Here is a 22529-nt window from a genome sequence, read left to right on the forward strand (position 1 = left end):
AATCAGAAACTATGTGGATACGGCTATACTAGTGTGTTTGGGAAATAACTGTAAGTTAGTTAGCCCACTTAATGTTTTACTGGACCACAAAATTATTCCAAGTTCCACATAGATTCATCAGGAACTCCCTCACCCTTCCAATTTCCCTTTTCTTCCTTTACTCATAAGATCAAGCAGTTTGATATTCCTTATTTTTCCCAAAACATTAAGAACACTAGGGCAGAGCTGAAGCAGAGGGAAAATTACCTTGTAAGAAAATAAGAGAAATTCCTAATACTGTCATGAGAAACTTTGGCATTGCATGTGGCTCAAGTATAGACCTTTCCACTATGACCAACGGATGATACCTGTTTTGCATCGCCTGATCTCAATTCACAGTCCTTCGTTTTGAGGTAATGCATGCAGTCAAAATACTTAGAGTTTGTCAACAAATACATACTGTAACACAATTTAACAACTGTAGGACAATAAAAGAGATTGTGTTTACTTAAAAAAAATCACTGTAATCTTTCCTGTTAACATTCACTTCTGGATAGTGCCTATTGAAATCTTTGTTTTCAAGTTTTGAATCTCCATACAGTGTTGGGGAAATTGTGCTGTTAAGGTAATGAGGCTGGGGTGGGAAGTGGAGGAGAAGTGACCATGTATTGATAATTTTGAAATTCATTTCTCTCTATTCTTTAAACTTTCCCATAAGTAAAATAAAAGGCATGGAAAGAAACACTTGCTACTTTTTAGTAGGAATTTAAATGGAACTAGGTAAAGGCACCAAGTTCTAAGTCCACAGTCTGCCTTCCACTGTAGAAATAGCAATAAACTTATATTCAATAAGCTAAACAGGGGAATGTCACTCAGACATAGAGATTAATGTTGCATCCAGCATGGTCACCTTAATAAGAAGAAATCATATATGAGCCTTATCAGTAACATCATCAGTAACAACTTTATTCTGTAGCTGGTTAACCTAGATACCTTTCTACATCCCAAAACTATGGTGTTAATTTTGCTAGATAAGATTTGTTACAGGTTAAAAAAAATAGTTATGTTTTCAACACCAGGTTTTTCATATTTGTCTTCTTGATGAACTATGACAGTGAGCAATTTTACTCTTATTCTGTGGGAATCCTATTCTTCCATCTCTCTAAAATGTCGATCTCTATTTCCTTTTACATAAAACTAAAGGAGTTGTCAAATGTGTTTCAGTAAAACAAAATAAAAAGAATTGACATAGTATACATAACTGTCATTGTTCTAAGATTTTATACATATATATACTCATTTCCTCACTTCCTATCTTTTGCAACTTGCTGTTTTTCCTTTAAAATTATTCTTCCCCATTACACAGTATTTTAGGGTGCTTATAGTCCACTGGACTCATAACTTGCCATGCCCTTCCTTAACATCAGCATATTTTCTCCTTTCTCTTTTCTTAGCCAATTTGCTAGTCCAAATCACCAACATATGTTCAAGGAGTGTTTGGATTTCCAAAGTGATAAACTACAAATATTCAAGTGTGAGGAATTCAAATAACTCTAGCAAACTCTACCCTCAATTGCACCTACCAAAATGAAACAAAAAAGCTCTCCCTTAAGCCTCTAAAAACATTTTCATAGAAAGCAGATTTCTGGATATCTTGCCACCTCCTTTTGCCTATGTAAAATTTCAAGAACTAAACTCTCTTTATCTGCCTTTTGTTTTTAGAAAAATTATTTGCTGCAAGTAGGTCCATCTTCCTAACCTGATGTGTGATGCACAGAATAAAGTATGCCTAAATGGGACAAATATCTAAACCAGTAAAGGCTATTAGAATCCATATAGATTTTGTATCACAAATGCAATTTTGAAAATACTAGTAATAAAAATTGCAAATCTCTTAAGCATTAACAATAGTTTATTGTAAGGCTCCCTTGGGGCAGTAATGAAGATGAATTCAAGAAAATCCTAAAACTACCATACATAGTGCTTCTGATACGGAAACGGCATGAGACTGGCTAGTAATCAACAGATGGGGAAGGAAACGATCACAGGAAGAGGACAGGGTCACATTAGTGGCAGAACAGTAAGGAACAATATATATGCACCGCTTGTAGCTCTTCAACCATGTTCCATGCTCTCTGAGGCCGTTTTTTTGTAATGTTCCTGGCACAGCCTTTTTTAAGACTCAGGAACGCTGCTGCCTTAGGACTTTGTTCTATCTGCCTCAAGATCATCCCCCGCGTGACGGATAGGCATACTCCCTCAAGTCTTTCAAGTCTTTGCTCAGATGTCACCTCCTCATGTACCCTATTTAAAAGTTGACACTTTCCTGGGTCCCTTTGTCCACTTATTCCCCCTGTGAATTGTTCATGTTGTCCTCTACATGGAACTTCCGTCTGGTTTTCCACACCCTCCTGTCGCTTCTCCTTTAAATTTTGTCGGGAAGGGGCGGAGCTTAGAGGCTAAGCTCACAGATAGGAGGAGCGTATCCGTAGGCTCCGCCCACTTGTCTGTCAGGCGCCCGCCGGAGGGACGCGCGGGGTGTTCTCCTCTTAGTCCGCTCCGGAAACGCGACTGCGGACGGAGGTACCACGTGATCATAACGTCAACGCGCCGGCGCCCGCCTAACTGACGCGCTCGGCTTCGGCGGGTTAGTGGTCGGGGCTTAGGTGATCTCCCACCCCCGTGTTGTGGCGTTTGGGGTCTTTTTCTCCAGACTTCCTGGCCCTGCTCTGGGATTTCACGATGTACCACAACAGTAGCCAGAAGCGGCACTGGACTTTCGCCAGTGAGGAGCAGCTAGCACGACTGCGGGCGGACGCCAACCGTAAATTCAAATGCAAAGCGGTCGCCAACGGGAAGGTGAGGATCCTGGCGGCCGGTCCCCTGCCCTCGCTTCTAAACTCTTGAGCAGCTGCTGCCCACCCTCCCTTGTCCACCCTGCCTTCCCTGGGGCCCCTGCACACCTCTGTCCCCTCCCCCGCCCGTGCGTCTCTGGCGCGCGGGGCGTTTATTTAACGAACGGACGGGTATCTTGCCAGGTGTTTAGGCTGTGGAGACGAACTACGCCCTTAACGTAGTCGAATGGCAGGTGAGTAATCAGTAACATGGCGAAGGAAGGTCTTTGTAGGAAGCTAACGTAGTGCGGGAGCAGAGGCTTTCGTTTGTTAAGAGGCCATGTCAGGGAAGGCTTTCCCCAGTAGTTAATGCAGAGAAGATGGGAAAGGAAGTTCCGCGCGGACAGAGCCACAGGTGCAAAGTGGGAGGTCGAAAGTTGCGGGACGGGGCCTTGGAATGCTCAGGGTCCTGTGTCGCGGAAGGTCTGAACAGGTGCAGAAACTTGCCAGCTGAAGTGAGGAGTTTGAGTTTATGATGATGAGGTGGGGAACCTTTGAAAATTTAAACGGGGAATTAACCTTTCAGATTCTGTTGTAGAAAGAGACCTCAGGAAACCTGGTGGTGAATGTATTGGGCGGGTTCGGGGGCAGGGTGGACGCGGGGAAACAGGAGACGGGGTAGCACAAACCAATTGAGGATGGTTTAGACTTTGGGCCTGCCAGCCAAATCCTTTCTCTTATAACTCACGCCGGTTTAATTTTTTTTCATAAATTGCACCACCTATTCTAGTACAAGCTTCTCTCCATCAAATATTCCATGTGTCAGACCTTTTGGTACTCAGGTACTTTTCCGTTTAATTCACTTCTGATTCTTACTGCTTAATATTTGTACTACGCAAAGTAGTACATACCACGCTGTGTACCAGGCACTATTCTCAGCATTTAGTGAGTTCCTGTAATCCTCATAACTGTCCCGTGAAGTGGATACTGCTATTATCCTTGCTTTCCAGCTGAGGAAACTGAAGTGTAGAGTGGTTGAGTGACTTTTCAGGGCTACATTGTGGCAGAGCCAAGATTCGAACCCAAGGAGTCTAGTTCCGGAATTTCTGCTCTAAACCACAATGCCATACTATCTCTGTAAAATTAGAATCTGTGATCGTTTCCTAGGGCTACCCTAAAAAATTAGCACCAACTGGGTGGCTTAAAACAACAGAAATTTATTGTTTCACAGTTCTGGAGGCTAGAAGTCTGGGATAAAGTTGTCAGACCATGCTGTCTGTAGTCTCTGGGGCAGGATCTTTGCTCTTGCAGCTTCTGATAATCCTAGGTATTCCTTTGCTTGTGACAATGTAACTTCGCTTTCTGTCTCTCTCTACATAGTGTTGTTCTGTATCTGTATCTTGGCATGTTCTTTTTATGAGGATACCAGTAGTATCGGATTAGGAGCCCACTGTACTTCAGTATGACCTCATCTTAACTAATTACATCTGCAGAGAACGTTTCTAGATAAGGTCACATTCTGAGGTACTGGGGGGTTAGGACTTCAACATACCATTTTTTGGTAGTCATAATTAAACCAATAACACTACCTAGTGGATATTTGTTGTAAAAGTGTTATATTATTAACCATCTAGTGTATTCTGTAGAAGAGTATATAAAGACAGTTAGGAGGTAATGTTTTAAGGGTGAGAATCGTCCTTGAGACACTTACTGATTTTTACCTCAACTGTGTGACTTAATGACTGAGAAAGGGACGTTCAGAGCTCTCCAGCCAATGACAGTGTGTATCTTCTTTTTGATTTGTAATTGATGTCAAACTTGTGAGCATATGCACACATACACTCATCATTCTTTTTTCTCTGAAGAAGCAACTGTCCAGCTGACATTCTGAGAAATTGTGAAATGATGGTATAGTTCAGTTTATCAAATATTTTACTAAAGCTGTTTTGTGGAATAATTAGTAGCTCTATAAAGAAAAACAGTGACGTGGTATATTTCCCTTTAGTTGAAGATGAAAACTAAATTTAATCTGGCTAGAGAATAGTATTTTAAGATTATTGAATTCGTTGAACTTTTGCTGTAACTTTTGATCTAAAGGTTCTTCCAAACGATCCAGTCTTTCTTGAGCCTCACGAAGAAATGATGCTCTGCAAATACTATGAGAAGAGATTATTAGAATTCTGTTCAGTGTTTAAGCCAGCAATGCCACGGTCTGTTGTGGTAAGTTATGATACTGATGAAGTATAATGTCCTTTAGCTGACTTCTGAAATCAGGACTCTTCTAAATGTGTAACTCAGTTCTCCATCCGCTGTAGTCAAAAATGCACCTTAGTTATATAAATATGTAATTTATGTATTCACATTTCTGTCTCTCTGTGTTATTTTTTGATAAACTCCTTAATTTAGGAATTTCTGTATTGTTTCTTACAAAGTATTTCAGGTCTCATTTCATTGTCGGAAGAATTTTGAGATCTGCTAGACAGGTCACGACATCCTCATCTTAGAGAGAAAGAAAAGATTAAATAATTTTCCAGGTTCTCAACTAACGAGCAATAGAGCTGGGAGTAGAACACAGACTAGTGCCTTTTTAAGTCTGTCACACGTTTGAAATAATGCATTCTTTCATCATTTGTAATCAGATGCCCCGGCTAAAACTCATGCCATAAGAAGTTTTTAAGCCATGATTAGGAGAAGCTGGAGATTTATCTTTTGGTAAAAAATTGTCTTGTGGTTGTTTCCGATGTCTGGTTCTAAGAACTCCGTGTGTGTGTGTGTGTGTGTGTGTGTGTGTGTGTGTGTTTACTGTGGTATGGTAATGGTGAGAAACAAGTAGTTCGGACTTTTTGGCTATATGGATTTACATGCACTGTCCTTGTAATTGTTTCTTTAGAATGTATTCTTTATTGAACATCAGCTGAGGTTGAAAAGCTGAAAGAAAAAAAGGAGTACAAAATATTTTTTCATAATTCTCTTGCCAGTTTGTTGTGAAGATCAAATATGGAAGTCTGTCTTGAGTGAAAGTCTATCTTAAGTTTCAAAGTTATATAGAGTGAATAACTTATGACTCAATAGAGAATAACCCCCCAGGAAATAATCTTTTTTTTTTTTTTATGTTTATTTATTTTGAGAGAAAGCTTGCACAGGTGAGCGAGTGAGGGGCAAAAAGAGGGGGAGAGACAGAATCCCAAGCAGGCTCCGTGCTGACAGCACATTGGTCACGGGGCTCCATCTCATGAACCATGAAATCAAAAGTTGGATGCTTAACCACCTGAGCTACTCAAAGTGCCCCGGAAATAATCTCCATTTTCAAAGTTGAACATAAATTGAAGTATATTGGAAATACCAAGTTCAAAAGTACTTGTGATGTTTTTTTGTTTTTTGTTTTTTTCTTAAGTTCACCTGATCTTCATCTGAGAGATAAAAGATTTATGAAGAATATCAGATGGCCTTGATTAGTTTCTGTCTCCAGATTTGGTTCTGTTATTTTCTGATAAAAGTGCTATAACATAAGGCAGTAGGTTTATGTGATCTTTTCAGATGAAGAAACTGAATTCTTGAATAAACTTATTTGTGGAATTTGTCTTTGTATAACGTGCTTATTTATAACTGATAAGTTTTGTTGTTTCACATAAAACGACAAAGTTAAACTTTTAAAATATTTAAGTGTTTTTTTTTTTTTTTTTTTTTTTTTCCCTATCTAAAAATAGATAAGTGTTTATCTTGTTGGTTCTAGCCGAATTGCATAGCGGTTAAAAGTACAGGCAGGTCTTAGGTGAATCCACCCCTATTGCTCATCGGGTGTGTGACCTGGTACAAGACCGTTAACCTCACTGGTAGTCATTTTCCTTTTCTGTAAAGTGGAGATGGCAATACTTCACCAAGCTCTTGTAAGGAATAAAAAAGATAATAGCTTGGTGCTTGGCACAGAGTCTGGGAAATGGGATATGGTCAATAATTGGTAGGTGCCTCTTCTGTTTAGTTTGGCAACATGATCATGATTCTATCACACAGACCCAGAGCGGATTTAGAGAGAAGGCTTATTGCCCCAACTGTGTTAATTCTGTCAATGTTTTGACAAGATTGACTGGTTTAAGCTGTGAATATTTGTGTGTTTTTCTTGGTTTCTTCTAATCTAGGTGGCTTTGTTATTCTCAAGTCTAAAATAAATACACACAGGGTGCCTGGGTGACTCAGTCAGGTGTCCGAGTCTTGATTTCAGCTCAGGTCATAATCTTACGGTTCGTGAGTTCGAGCCACACATCAGACTCCACGCTGACAACGCAGACCCTGCTTGGGATTCTGTTTCTGTCCCTCTCCTGCTTGTGCGTGCACTGTCTCATCTCAGTCTCATTCTCTCTCTCTCTCAAAATAAATAAGCTTAAAAAAATAATAAATACAGACTTTTTGAAATTAAGTTAGTGCCTATAGGAAAGATAACCCAGGGTGTGTGAGGAGGAACAACAAAGGGTCTTTTGGCTGTGGCGTTTCTATAGTAATTGGTCACAATTTATAAGATTAAAGAAGAAATAAGAAGTTTTGGTATTTTGTGTGGGTAACTTTTTTTTTTTTTTTAACATTTATTTATTTTTAAATTTTTTTTTTTTTTTTCAACGTTTTTTATTTATTTTTGGGACAGAGAGAGACAGAGCATGAACGGGGGAGGGGCAGAGAGAGAGGGAGACACAGAATCGGAAGCAAGCTCCAGGCTCCGAGCCATCAGCCCAGAGCCTGACGCGGGGCTCGAACTCACGGACCGCGAGATCGTGACCTGGCTGAAGTCGGACGCTTAACCGACTGCGCCACCCAGGCGCCCCAACATTTATTTATTTTTGAGAGAGCATGAGTTGGGGCAGGGCAGACACAGGGAGACACAGAATCCAAAGCAGGCTCCAGCCTCCGAGCTGTCAGCACAGAGTCCTCGTGGGGACTCGAACTCACAAATTGTGAGATCATGACCTGAGCTGCAGTCAGGCTTAACTGGCTGAGCCACCCAGGCGCCTCTGCATGGGTAACTTTTTTAAAGAAACCTTTGCATAAGTAAATTTTTTAAAACTTTTAATAAAACAACATGTATGTGTGAGTGGATTCTGATAATGTATATATTTTTAATCTTAGGGTACAGCTTGTATGTATTTCAAGCGTTTTTATCTTAATAATTCAGTAATGGAATATCACCCCCGGATAATAATGTGAGTATAATTCTACTTTATTGGTTTTCATTTAAGAAGTCTTTTATACAATTTGTGTGGAAAAAATGACTTCGTAATGATAATTTAGACTTGTATTCTGTTCTGAATTTCCACTATCCTTATACTTCTCATATATCTACAGTACTTTCTCCCTGTAATACTGATGTCATCTAAACTTCAACTTGTCCAAATTTAAATTCTGTTTTTCTCAAACTAACTTGGCTAATATCTCTTTCTGTTAGTGGCACCTTTCTTCTCCCTGTTGCTCCAATGAGAATCCTTTGTGGTACCTCCTGTCTTTGTACATCAGTTAGTTTACAAGTCTTGTAGCTCCATATTCACTTCAATTTAATAAAGGTCCCTTAAACATAAGGATGAAGTTAGTGTGAGACTCATCAAAGAGTTTGCTGTCAGTGACATTGTCCCTGTTTATTTTCTCTCTTTTTCATTTCCATTTCTACTAGTCTAGGTCAGGCCCTTGTTACTTCGAATTTTGATTTTTGTGGTAATTTGATTACTAGTTTCTTACCTGAAATTTATGGTACTAGCCATGAGAGTTTCATAAGTTAGTTCCTGAGGTAATAATCCCTATTGAAATGCTTTCAGAGACATCACTGATGGCCTTCCAGTGTTCTTTTAACCTACCTTCCCAGGTACACCTCTGTGTACTGTTGTGTTCTTTCATCTACATTTCATGATTCAGAGTACTTTTATTCTTCAGTTATTTTTCCAGATATTTATGTTGAACTGTACAAAACTGCCATTAATAGTAGTCAATAATGGTTAAATGCTGTGGCAAGATTATACAGTTCAACCTAATTGTATAGTCTCCTAATGGATAAAAAGTTTGAACAGGAAACTTTCTTTTTCTCTTTTTTTTAAATAAATTTCTTGCAATATTTAGCATAGTCGCTTCTTAATATTAAGCATTTTTAGAACCTATTTTTAGAAATAAAATATTCAGGTATTTCTCAAAGTATGTACAGATACCATTCCCTTCCCTTTGTTTTTTCCTCTAGGCTCACTTGTGCATTTTTGGCCTGCAAAGTAGATGAATTCAATGTATCTAGTCCACAGTTTGTTGGAAATCTGCGGGAGAGTCCTCTTGGACAGGAGAAGGCACTCGAACAGATTTTGGAATACGAACTACTTCTTATACAACAACTGAATTTCCACCTTATTGTCCACAATCCTTATAGACCATTTGAGGGCTTTCTCATTGATTTAAAGGTAATCTTACTGATATAAAAGGTAAACTAGTAGAGTGTACACCTTTGCTATAGTTCTTGAACCAGAAGAATCTGAAATCTCGTTGTAATTTATATTCATCCTGATTGTTAAAACATGAGCTCATCTGAAACATGAGTTTAGCATGGACTTCCACATCATTAGTTCTCAAAGTTGAGTGTCACCTGAAAGGCTTGTTAACTGATATTGTTGGGCTGCACTTACAGAGCTTTTTATTTCGTAGATCTGCAAATATTGGTCAAAGAACTATAATGAGGACTATTGTCAATTTAGAGTAATGCTTTTGAACTTAAGTCTTCTAACTCTGGAGTATACTGTCATGGATCTGATTTAAAGAACCACAAAAAAATCTTAATATTAAACTAGAAGATTGCTAAGTGATTTCTAGTTTTAGTGCATTGTGAACTTGAATCAATATATACGCATCAAAAATATAAGTAGATAAACATGCACAAAAGCAACTTAAGCTATTTTGTTTTTGCCCTCACAGAGGACTTGAAAAGTGGGAGTGAAGTCAAAATGGAAGTAAAAAACTGGTTCATGCATCTCAATTGAGTGGCAAAATTTGGGCACTTTCCATATGCCAAAACACTGTTCTTGAGGATGAAGACAGGAACGCCCTCAACTATCAGAGGCCTTACAGTCTAATGGGAGAGACAGTCATATATTCAGTATGCCCATTGTTACAGATGGAAAAATACAGGATACCTTAGAATGAGATAGCAGGTTGAGAGAAAGGAAGACAGTTCTAAGAAAGTGTCATTTAGAGTGAAATTTCAGAGCAAGAGTAGGAATTAGGTAAAAGAACATCCTAGACAGAAAGACTTCTTTGGTCAAAGGCCCAGATCTAAGAAACCATGGTGCACTAAAGAACCTAAACAGAACTTAGAGATAGAGGGGGAAGACTGCCACAGAGTGCTGCCCGAGTGGGAGGTAGAGTCTCTACTGTGGAGGTGGTACTAAGGATTTTGAGTAGAGCGGTGGGAAACCATTGTAAGGCTTAAGTCTGGGGATTTGCATGATGAAGTTTGCAGTTAATAAAATCCTGTTGGCAAGCCCTTGCATCAGTCTGCATCATACATTTATTGCACATATGCACGGGTCAGGCAGAGTGTGGAGAATGGATTAGAACGGATGAAGGGGTACCAGTCAGATACTGTTAAAGTAGTCCAGCAAAAGATGGTGGTTGGTTTGACTCTGATAGTGGCAGTGGATACAGAGAGCTTCCTGGACAGAAATTCCTGGCGGAATCACTAGAGCTTGGGGATTGATTTCATATAGAGATTGAGAACAGAGGAGGAACCCCAGGTTTATGGCCTAAGGATATAGGTAGATGGTGGTTTGCTTCCTGATGGAGGAAACACTGGCATAGGAGAGATTTGTGGATGGTGGAGGGGTGGGGGTTGATTGATAAATCTGGTTGAGGACATAACTTTTAGTAGCTGCAAGACATCACGTGTATCTGGAGATCAGAGCAGATGGCTAGGCTAACTCAGAATGGATGTAGGTGGTGTTGCTCCTGGAAAATTTAAAGTGGATTGACCGTAAGGACCATTTAAAGAGTAGTTGGAGAAGTATAAGATGCTAGTAAGGAGACTGAAGAATATTCAGAGAGAGAGCACTTTTTGGAGAACTGAAGGGAAGAAGAGTACTTTTAGAAGATGAGCACAGGCTCCTTTCCAGGCCTGTTCAGAATTCAGGCAAAGTAAAAGAACAAGGGTAGTGTCGGCTGGATTTAGTGCCAGAAGGGTCATTTGTGATTTTTGTGAAATTAGTCTCCGTTGAGTGTGGAGAAAGAAAGCGGGCTGGAGCCAGTGGGGAATACATAGAAGGTGAGCAAGCAAGTAGGTGTAACATGGATTAAACAGCTTGTCTTTGAAGTGGAAAAAGATGAATGAGAAGATGGGGGAACTCCTAAAAAGAGATGAGAGAGACGATTTTTTTGTTTTTTGTGTTTTGCTTTGTGCAAGAAACTGATGAGGACAGTGAGCAGTGAGAAAAAGCTTAAAGGAAGGAGTGAAAAGTAAGTAGCTCAGGTTTCTCTTTGGAGTACGGTGGAAGTAGTTGGCATGGGATTCAAAGCAAAGTAGAGTTGGCCTTGAGAGAATAGTAGGTCTTTTATATTAACAGAAAGAGGGAAATATGGGTTGAGGACCGTGTTACGCCTGGGGGACTAGTGCTGACAGGAAATAAGAGTGTCTCTCTTAAAAGCCGAGATCATTGACAGAGAGTGTTGGAGTTTCAGAAAATTATCAAAGACATTGAGACAGGTGGAAAACATTGAACACAGTTGCTGAAAAATGAGAGAACAAATTTTCTGTGGAACATAATTGTTAAAAGCCCTGCTGAGTCAGTGAACTTGAATTTATAGTAATATTACAAGACTCTTGGTGGTATTGTTTTCTGTAGCAACACTCAGAAATCGGGGTATAGTATACATATGTTGACAGCATATTGGGGCAGGAAATTCTGGAGGGAAATGAGGACCAGTGGTGAGTAGGAGCAAATAGCGGGATACGGGACCAGAGGTTCTGGGGAGGAAGTCAGGGAATGGCTGTGAAGTAATTGAGCAAATATATTGGGAAAAGGAGCACTGTGGCCAGAGTGGAATGTCTTCATTTGTCATACCAGCGGTCAGGCATTTCAGAATGGTAAGATGTGGGTGTGATGGTACAAATGACTCTGGATATTTTGTTGCGGGTATAGAAGAAATTTCTTACTGCTTTGGGACTTGATGCAGATATTTGAAATAGACCTGATGATCTAGGATTTAGAGTTCATCTTAAGTATAAAAAGAGTTTTTAGCAAATATTAGATCGTCCATATTCTTGGGCATATTCTAAAAATCATTCTGTAATCAAACCAAGATCCATTTCCATTGACTTCTTCCCAAAACTAAACTTTAAGTAGCAGGAATTTCAAATCAAGATGAGGTAGTGCTTTGATTCCTAAAAGGCCTTGTAGCTGAATCATCTGGTTTGCCTTGAGACGCATTTACCTTGGACTGTGTATTTCCTAGGTCAATTTCAAACGTCTCTTCCCCTTCCTCTTCAGGTGGAAAAGGACAAAAAGAGGGATTAACATAAATCAGCATAGTGCCAAGTACTATACTAGGAAGTTTAGATAAATTATCTTAAAGCATGTATTTCTTGTTATGGGTTGTGATTAAAAAAGTGTGGAAGCCCCTGAGGAAAAGCACATTCTTAAAACATGCAGAATTTAACGACTGCGCTTTTGGTACATTCTGACGCTGCATACAAAACAATCTTACGTGGAACGATTAAGCTCGGTTGTTAATTTCATAAATAAAAGAATCCTCTATTAAGCATTATGTTGTTAATATAAATATTTTTGAACTGTTATTAGTGCATTAAATCTCAGAAGTGATAATATTTACAAACTTCCTTTCTAGACTCGCTACCCCATGATGGAGAATCCAGAGATGTTGAGGAAAACAGCCGATGACTTTCTTAATAGAATTGCATTAACAGATGCTTACCTTTTATACACACCTTCCCAAATTGCCCTGACTGCCATTTTATCTAGTGCATCTCGAGCAGGAATTACTATGGAAAGGTACTGATCTGTGTTTTAACTTTGCTGAGTCAGTTTATTCCTTCCTTGGAGACTGAGTTTTTAAGTGAAATTAATTCACTTTGTGACTATAGTCCTTTATATCTACTATGGTTGGGAGGGTTGGTGAAGGCAACTGAGAATGGAAATGAAATCACCTTTTCAGGAAATCTTTAAAGATTGAGTATCTTTGAGCTGAGAGGATCCATTTTATGACTAAAGTAGAAGTAAATCCGGTGATCCTCAAAAGCTTAGCTCTCAGTATGGGGCAAGTTTTGTAAACTGGTAAGCAGCATGTACACAGCAAATAATCTGCCTTGGTTTATCATTTATCTCCTGCTGTGGAGCATGTGTGGCATGTGGAATTCAGGAAAGAACTGGGGAATGAATAATACTTGAGGGAATGTCCGAGTGAATTGCACTTGAGCTATAGATAGCTGATACATAAATGCCCATTGTGAACTCGGCTTTGCGATAAGCACTTTCCCTGAATTAAGTTTACTTGATTCTTTACAACAAAGTTTTATGCACAGATTAATTAAGCATTATTGTCATATTGATTTGTAACTTAAGCACAGGCTAGTAGCAAATTAGACTTTGTAAATTTTTATAATAATTTCTCTGTGGCCTTTGAAGTTCTGCCTGATTTTATTCCTGGAAAAAGCTGACGAGGAAAGATGATCAGACTTTCTGAACGTAAACTGTTCTACATGTTTATAAGCCCCTCATCCATAATTTCAAAATCTGTTGATAATGGTGGCAGCAGACATGAACAGATGTGATTTCATCTTTATTCAACTTAATGGGAGTATATGTATATGTATATGTATATGTATCCTTACACAAATATGTATATGTATATGTATATGTATATGTATATGTATATGTATATGTATCCTTACACAAATATGAGTGTCATGGATAACAGGTATCCTTCCACAGACATCACTGGACTGTTTCACATTTCATGGAGTATTCACCAGGTTCCCTTTCCAAAACACGAACAGTTTATGTATTTCAAAACAAATCCAAGATAAGGGATTGTGGGCTTAGGTTTTTGTCATGCCTCTTCTCCACAAACACAGCTCACCAAATGTGCATAAATCTAAACATTTAATCCCAAAGTAATCTACACCTCCACTTATTTAAGCAAAACTTTTTCTGAGCGCCTCCTATATACTATGCACTGTTTTGTTAACATGAACAAAGCTCTAAATCCTTGTTCTTGTTAGGAAAGACAGCCACAGATAATTGATGTCTTTGGAGATTAGGTGTGGAGCTTCCAGCCTCGAAGAGGAGAAAGCCTCTTTTCCACAATTCCACTAACCACATGTTTGATTAATTTGTTTAAGCATCGTATCTTATGCAGTGTATATGCAGATTCTCCAATGGTGAGATTTTTCTGTTTTTCTCAAGTAGATGAAGAGGCATGAAGCATCCTAAAGTCCAAATGAGAGTTTATGTCACCTTGAAAGTGTAGTTATAATTTCAGATAGCCAAAACTGAAATTGTGGTAATTTGGACTCTTTGTAAATTAAATACACTTTTGGATTTCCCAGGGAATATAAACATGTGGGCATTTTTTTTTTTTTTTTTTTTTTTTACTTTGAGAAAATATTTTCAAATCATTTTTAAGTTCTCATTTACTTTGCAAACTTTGGGGATATGTTGGAGTTGCCTTTACATGTATTGCTAGTTTCAAAAAGGGAAAGCCCTTGTGCTGTTATATCCTGGATGATGCTTTAGATTATTACTTCTAGGATGTTCTCTTGTTAGTTCTGAGTTTTCTTCTTTTACTGAATTTTTTTTTTAATCAAAATACTAAAATTCTAATTCAGGATTGAGATCGAGTTGCTAATTTAAAGCTTCATAGAGGCAAATGGTCTGGTCAGCTATCTCTTAGAATCAAATGTATCACTCTTATGATTAAGGGGTGGAAAGGAAAGGAAGAATGAAACGAAACAAATGAAGATGCCAAAAGTATGAGGGGTTTTAGGGAGAAAAGGAAAAGGAAAAAACTGGTAGTATTACTGATAACCAGAAATGCATTTTTATATCTAAAATTAGGGGCGCCTGGGTGGCTTAGTCGGTTGGGTGTCCGACTTCGGCTCAGGTCATGATCTCGCAGTCCATGAGTTCAAGCCCCGCGTCGGGCTCTGTGCTGACAGCTCAGAGCCTGGAGCCTGTTTCAGATTCTGTGTCTCCCTCTCTCTCTGACCCTCCCCCATTCATGCTCTGTCTCTCTCTGTCTCAAAAATAAATAAACGTTAAAAAAAATTTAAAAAATAAAAAAATAAAAAAAAATAAATTCCCATCATAGATGATGAAGTTGTAATATCAACCTTAGTTGTCAGTCTTACATAATAACCTGTAAATAATCTGTATAGTTTAAAAGATAGCAACAAAATTTCTTAATTGTCTTTCTTTTGTTGTAATTGTATTTCACCGTTTATTCATTTCACTATTTTTCAGAGGAATTAATAATTATTTTGCACTTGTGTTTGAAAGATTACTTACACCTCGAGAATCTGTTCACTTGGGCTTTTATCAATTATAGATCAAGCTCAGAATAACTAAATATTTGAATGTAGACATTGTATTTTCATGCTGCTCTCATTGGTTCTGAGAAAGGTAATTGGGCTTTACATCCATTTATAGAAAAGTATTAACACTTTTGATTTGGACTCTTTGCAGATATGATACAAAAGATTTGTAAAGCATAAGTTGATATTTTTAACTGGTTTGAATACCTGTTAGTACCAAGAAGAGTTCACTTGATGCTAAGGGGAGAGAGAAGCCTTCCTAGTGCCAGGCTCCAGCTCTCCTTCTTCCTATCTTTATAACTTTGGGCAAGTTACAAAGTCATGACCTGTCTGTGCCTCTGACTCAGATTGGTCATCTGTCAAACAAAGTTAGATTCATAGGGTTTGTATATTAAGCACTTAACCGTAGTGATAATCGATACTTTTAATGTTATTTTCATATCATTTTTTCTCTGAAAGCATATACATTACAAAATTTAGACAAATTAGTCTTAACATTAAACACCCTTTAAACTGAGTGGTATTAAATCCTTAAGACTAATAGTTATAGATTATAGTTCTGTGTTCAAAGTTTTGTTACTTAATACTTTTAAAGTAAATTTTAAAATTGACCTTGATGAAATGAATGTGGAGGAAACTAATTTATGATGCCATATTACTCAAGATGCTATATGTGTTCAATAGATTAAAACTTTTTTTCTGTTCTTTACCAGTTATTTATCAGAAAGTCTGATGTTGAAAGAGAACAGAACTTGCTTGTCACAGTTACTAGATATAATGAAAAGTAAGTGAAACAACTTTTATAAAATGTTCTTTTGTTACAAAGTTGCTTTCTAAATAAATATTATCTTGATATTTAACTTGAGACATAGATTATTGTTTAGATTTACTGTCATTGAATTAATGTATCATGGAGGCATGAAGGATACATTGGTGGAGAACAAATAGAAGGTACCCTAAAGGAAGTACTTTTCACACATATAGACTTAATAGGAGAGTGAAAATATAAGATTCAGAGAGGGTTAAGACTCAAAACAGACCTTTTCAAGTGTGCACAGATATGTGGTAGGCACAGAAAAAGATCTAAATGGAACCAAATCAAAGATAATACTTAAATTTGGTGTTCTGTTTTGTAATCAGCTCTAACTAGTTTATACATGTCATTTGCTAGTCACGTTGGTGTTACAGAAGCCATGGGTGTGATTTTTGCATTATCTGGGACGCTTTTGGTGTCAGAACTCTTGGCGTGGTGGTGGCTGCTACCAGCATCTATTTGGTAGAAGTAAGAATGCTGCTAGACATCTTATAATTCAGCATAGTCTCACTAGGCTGAAAAGTGGCTCCCCAAAGATACCCATGTCTGAATCCCTGGAACCTGTGAATGTTGTTATAAAGTCTCTGCAGATGTATTAAAGTTAAGGATCTTGAGATGGGGACATTATCTTGGATATCCAGGTAGGGCATAAATGCATCACAGGAGTCTTTATTAGTTAGAGAAAGGCAGATGAATGGACGTTTGACAGAGAAGCCATTGTGAAGATAGAGCACAGAGGTGGCAGCCTTGAAAATCGGGAGTGATATGGCCACAAGCCAAGGGGTGCTGGCAGCCACCAGAAGCTGGATTTTCCCCTGGAGCCTCCAGAGGGAGCCTGGCTCAGCTGACATTTTGATTTTGGCCCATTGAAACTGATTTCAGACTTCTGGGCTTCAGAACTGTGAGAGAATAGCAGACTTGGGAAACAAATCTTGCCCCTCATGACAGAGAATTTTCTAGCCCAAACTGACACTGCTGAGTGCCATTGTTGAGAAACCCTGTCTTAATGGTTGAGTAGAGATCAGCCAGCCCTGTCCTTCCTTCTTGCCCATGTCGCACTGAATGCTCATGGCCACTAAGCTCTAGGATTCAGTCTGTTGTATTTGTCCCCCAAATTTTTTGTAGTATTTGTCCTTGCTAATTAAATATGCAGTTGAAATAATAAACCAATAAAATAACATAAAGATCGCTATTGCAGAAATGGGTAAATGGGTGTACTTTTTATATTGTTTATGTTTTAAAAGTTAAGATGCTTCAGAGCATGTAAATATCATTCCTTGATTCTCTCCTTGAGGGCTTCCTTTCCTCTTTAATTGAGAATGATGGATTTGTGATTTATGAATCATAAAACTGTATGTCTTCAGTTACACCACTAGAGGGTTCACTTCCAAAGCTAATTGTGATGTGGCTAGAGATCTTCATTAGGATCATGGAATTTAGTGGGTAAAATGGGCCTTAAAGATAACCCACAGTGCTCCTTGTACGCTGACAATTTATTACTGATTTCTTCTCAAGGATCTTTAATTTACTCCACTATTTTAACATGAAGGAAGGATAGCTCTTGACAAAACATTCAGAGCTTTAACGATAATTAGGGTATCTTATTCATAAGTTTTTGGAACAAAGATACTGTCCTCAGGGTTCGGAGTCCTAAGTATTCAGTTGAAAACACTCCATTGTTTGCAGTATGAAATAAGCCAGTAGCTCTCCCTATTTGAGCATGTGGCCAGCTAGTAATAAGCCCTGGATCTCTCATCAGTCCCCTGAAAAATCTTGAGGTTTATATTCTTAGGTTTATTATAGTTGAATAATATTAACAGACCAGGGTAGAGGATCGTTCTGCAATTATTAAGTCACTGACAAAGTAGTTTGCTTTTAGCCTGAAGAGAACATTTTTGTTTTCTTGGCGATGCTTTATTATAGGATCTGCATGTTGTTGAAGGACCATTGACACATTTTACTAAGCATCCTCCCTTAATTACATGTCATCTAATAGTGATTTCCTTTGTAAATAAGAAGTATAACCTTTGGACCACCATCTGTAGGACAGAATGTTATAAGTACAGTTGGTGGCAGGAAACAAAGCATGTTCACTAAATCATGGGATTTATAAAGCTTTAAACCTGAGCAGAAAGTGACCATGGTGGGATTTGGAAAAAAACTAACTAGAATGTAGAACATGGTTATTTTTGTGCTGTATGTGATATGGGCTAACCAGCAGACAGCTCTAATTACTTGAAGTATGCTGTCCGTTGGATTTTAATGCAGAGCAGTGCAAATCCTGATAATAATAATAATCACATTTCAAGAGTTTTGTTATTCCCATTATAAGGTGGGACCGTACTCCGCTCCCTTATGGGAAAAGACTTTTTATTATCCGTTATAAATCTTTTTATCCACTTAGGTATGAGAAACTTGGTAAAAAAATATGAACCACCCAGATCTGAAGAAGTTGCTGTTCTGAAACAGAAGTTAGAGAGATGTCACTCTGCTGAGCTTGCCCTTAACATAATTACGTAAGTAGATGTGTTATTCGACAATTGTCAAGTCTAGCTCGTCCTTAAAATAAGTCATTTAATTGGTAACTGTTTGCTTTCGCGGGGAAAAATGACTTACTCCTTAAGTTGGATTTTTTTAATTGAGTGGACATTTCTAACAGGATAAACACGAGGTAGTGGTCTGGTTTTCGTAATACAGTTCTCCTGCTATGACTAATGTGTTCTTTGGCTTGCAGGACCTGTCCCATTCTTTTACTCCTTGTGGGGTCTCTAGAGTCTTTCTCAGGAGTCTCTGAACCTCTTCTTGCTCTTTTAATCTTTGGGTTCTTGGCAGGTCTGATACCTTGTCTGAGGGAACAGGTATACTGTTCCAGGTTTCTATTAGGTAGAGTAGGGAAAGTTGGCTTATTTTCTTTCAGTGGTAAACTTTATACTTAAGGAAGACCTCTAAGGTATCTTACCGATTTGTAGGCTAAGTGTGGCAGCTAGAGAATTCAGGTTCTTGATGCTTTGCAAATTGAAGGATCCACTCAAACCTAATCTTTCAGGAGTTTGAACACTTGGGCGTCCAGACACATAATAAGAATGGAAAAACTATTTTCTATTTTCTGTGGAATGCATTCTGATTCAAAGGTTCTACCTTACTTGTTAGTATTTAGTGGGAATTAGCCCTGGCATCTTACAGCTAAGGATGCATCTAAGATGTTATCTCTATAGTTGGTAAATATACTCGATTGGATAATGAGAAACCAAAACAGTGTTTCATGGCCTTCAGATCCAGGTACACATGAGTCAAACTGTGTAAGTACACAGTGGTAGTAGGAGATTTATGAAGCATGCCAAATATGGGTCTACTTTATTATATTCATAACTATAATTGCAAAGCATGGCTTAGCATAGGACTTAAAATTGGTAGATTTCACTCCTGGGTTTCAGTGGTAACTCATAGGAACGAAAGAGAGGTTACAGAGAAGTAAAGAAATGTTGACTTTGGTAAGTAAAATTATTACAGCACTGATCATCTTCTTTCCACATAGATTTTGAAGGGGCTGGCAAACTCTGGCCCACAGGCCAAATGTGAACTACTACCTGTTTTTAGAAAGACTTGTCTTGGACCAGAGACATACCCGTTAATTTGCATGTTGTCTGTGGCTGTTTTCACACTACTGCCGGAGTTGGTTAGTTGTGACAGAAACGGACTGTATGACCCTACAGGGTGTAAAATATTTACTTTTTGGCCATTTAAAGAAAAACTTACCACCTTCTGGATTAGACCACTGAACTATTAATCTACCCTTCTAGCTAGGTAAGTGAATGGCCCGGGCCGTAAGCCAAAATTCTGAATTGCCAGAGTACTACCTCTTACTCCCAAGTTACTATCTGCTTTACACTATGTCAAGCAAATTCTGCATATCCATGAGTACTTGAGAGGTGCTTTTAAAAATGCAAGCAAATATACTGCTTGCATTATAAAATGCAAGCAATAAATTACTAGAAAAAGGAAATAGACAAAATATAAGCTTAAATTTTATTAGATTCAACTGACATAAAATCAACAGAATTACTGTAAAAGTTTCTAAACACACACTCAGTTTCTGTACTTAATCTTCTTGCATAGTGGAAATGGTTCATGGATCGACCAGCACTGGTCCGTGGACCACACTTAACAGGCATTACGTTAGGATAAAATATTTGTTTTCTTTATAAATAAACTCCTTTATCTTTTTTCCATTACACAAGTAATAACTACATTGTCATTATTAAAGTCCGTCGATTCAGGTAAACCAAAGTTCTGTTAGATCAAAACCCAAATCCACTTGTGACCTCAGGGGTAATTTCTAGGTGGTTTACCTTTGCCATCATTTTCTCTGCATGTGTGTATGAGGAAGTTTGTTTTTTTCTCTTCATTACTGTTTTCATACATATTGTACATTTAATAGTATGAATCTTTAACTTTTACCAGTCTGGGTGAAAGAAGTGATCACATTGGTATTTTAATTTGCATTTCCCCTATTACTGTGAGGCATTGATGTTTCTGTGTTCAACATTTATATTTCTACTTCTGTATTGCTTGCTTATAACCTTTGAGTGGTTTTCTGGTGTTATCTTCTTGATTTGTAGCTCTTTTTATATTTTATATACTTTTTAAATATATCTTACACCTGTTTTCTTCTGTTTCACCTTGTGATAGATTTCTTCTGTTTTCCTTTGTGTTTTACACCTTTATATCTCAAAACCTTTTCCTACCCTAAGTTAATCTACATTTTGCTTTTTGTTTAGCTGTCAAAACTATTTAGAATTATTCGTGAATGTTCTGAGGTAGAAATCTTAATACTCATTTTTTAAAATCAGTAATGTTATGCTAGTCACTTTTTTAAAAATTCATAATTTTTCTCAGTTAAATATTCATTGTATATTAAGTTCCTATGTATAGTTGTTTTTTTGCTTGTCTGCTCTGATCGTTGATCTATTTAAATCTTGCTAACCCCATACTTTAAGTTACCATATCTCTTATATATAGTGTTCTGATGATAACTGGGACAAGGGCCCCACACTGTTCTTTCAGATTCTTTGGCTATTTTTGCAGTCTTTCACACATCAGAGTTATACTTGAAAGGTTCCAGGAAAAGCTTTATTAGGACTTTAGTTAGAACTGCATTGAATGTAAAGATTAATTTGAAAGATACTGTCTTCCTATCTGTCGTAGTTCATCTCTTTCCATTTATGCAGGCTTTGTTCTTCAGCAGATACATACATACCATTTACCAGCCTTGCTAGTTTATTTTGTAGTTTTTGTTACCAGTATTCAATTGCTTACTGATGGTTGCTCAATCATAGGAAGAAGAGGAAAGGCTATGAAGATGATGATTATGTCTCAAAGAAACCCAAACATGAGGAGGTATGTTGTCCAAAGGTAAATTTTAAGTTACTCTTGTTGTATAATTTGGTCTGACCATACTGTTAAGATTTTATCATTCCAGAACATGAATATTAGAGAGGTGTGGGCTTTGAAAGCCTTCATTTTCATTTTCTTGCACCCTTCTTTATGTACATTCTCTTATTATCTTAGCCTATTGTGAAGCAGTATGATTGTTACTTGACGAATTCTTCCTATGATTACGGAAGGCAGCAGAAATAGAACATGCTAAATTTTTGCTATTTGACTCTCCCAGGATTCTTCTCTTATCCTTTTTTTAAAAAAATGTACCTTGTAAGTTAGATATAGATTAATAGGAGGCAAAAGGTCACAGTTGTAACCTTTACTCATCATTGGTGTAGTCTGGTAAGACCAAGCCATATTACTCTAAGATTGAACTACCACAAAGTTTCCTGGTTGATTTACCTTCCTATAATCAGCAGAGTAAAAGTAGAACATTTTCTTAAAAGGAGGCAAGGAAGTAAACATTAATGTTATGCTTCAGTGTAATGTTATTCTTACTACATTTTCTTTCCTTCTTAGGAAGAATGGACTGATGATGACCTGGTTGATTCTCTCTAACCATTTGAAATTGACTTTTGAATGCTAACTAATCAACAGAAGGATGAAACCTATCGGGCATTTAAGTTTATTTAAAAATGAAATGACGTGAAAGCATTAAAGATAGTAAATTTTCTATTTTTGTTAGTTAAATTTTCTTCCCTTTCAGGATAGCTTTATGGGAAATAAAACCTTTTCAAAGGGGCCAGAATAGCACCTGGTTTAGATAGTCTTGCCCCATCATGACTAATATCAAATTAATCTTTCTATAGTAGTGAAAGCTGTAATTTATTTGCCTGTATTGTTTAAACAAATTACAATATGCAAACCTATTTTTTAAGGAAAAGCACAAAAGTTAAAAAAAACTGAGTAG

At 37.7% G+C, this 22529-nt stretch overlaps 1 protein-coding gene across 2 annotated transcripts; it reads left to right on the top strand.

The window, feature by feature from the left end:
- The first annotated feature begins 2556 nt into the window (after positions 1-2556).
- CCNH (cyclin H) lies at positions 2557-22292 on the top strand. 2 transcript variants are annotated; one of them, XM_060635423.2, is made up of 9 exons: positions 2557-2838; positions 4911-5033; positions 7929-8002; positions 9022-9232; positions 12663-12826; positions 16080-16150; positions 18585-18696; positions 21517-21592; positions 22139-22292. In XM_060635423.2, the coding sequence occupies exons 1-9, from the start codon at positions 2722-2724 to the stop codon at positions 22175-22177; spliced, it is 987 nt and encodes a 328-aa protein (XP_060491406.1). In that variant the 5' UTR covers positions 2557-2721; the 3' UTR covers positions 22178-22292. The 2 variants fall into 2 exon arrangements, with proteins under 2 accessions (XP_060491406.1, XP_060491407.1); XM_060635424.2 differs by having other exon boundaries at positions 21517-21577.
- The last annotated feature ends 237 nt before the right edge of the window (positions 22293-22529 follow it).

This window comes from Panthera onca, chromosome A1, assembly GCF_046562875.1.
Source record: "Panthera onca isolate mPanOnc1 chromosome A1, mPanOnc1 haplotype 2, whole genome shotgun sequence".
NCBI classification, from domain to species: Eukaryota; Metazoa; Chordata; class Mammalia; order Carnivora; family Felidae; genus Panthera; species Panthera onca.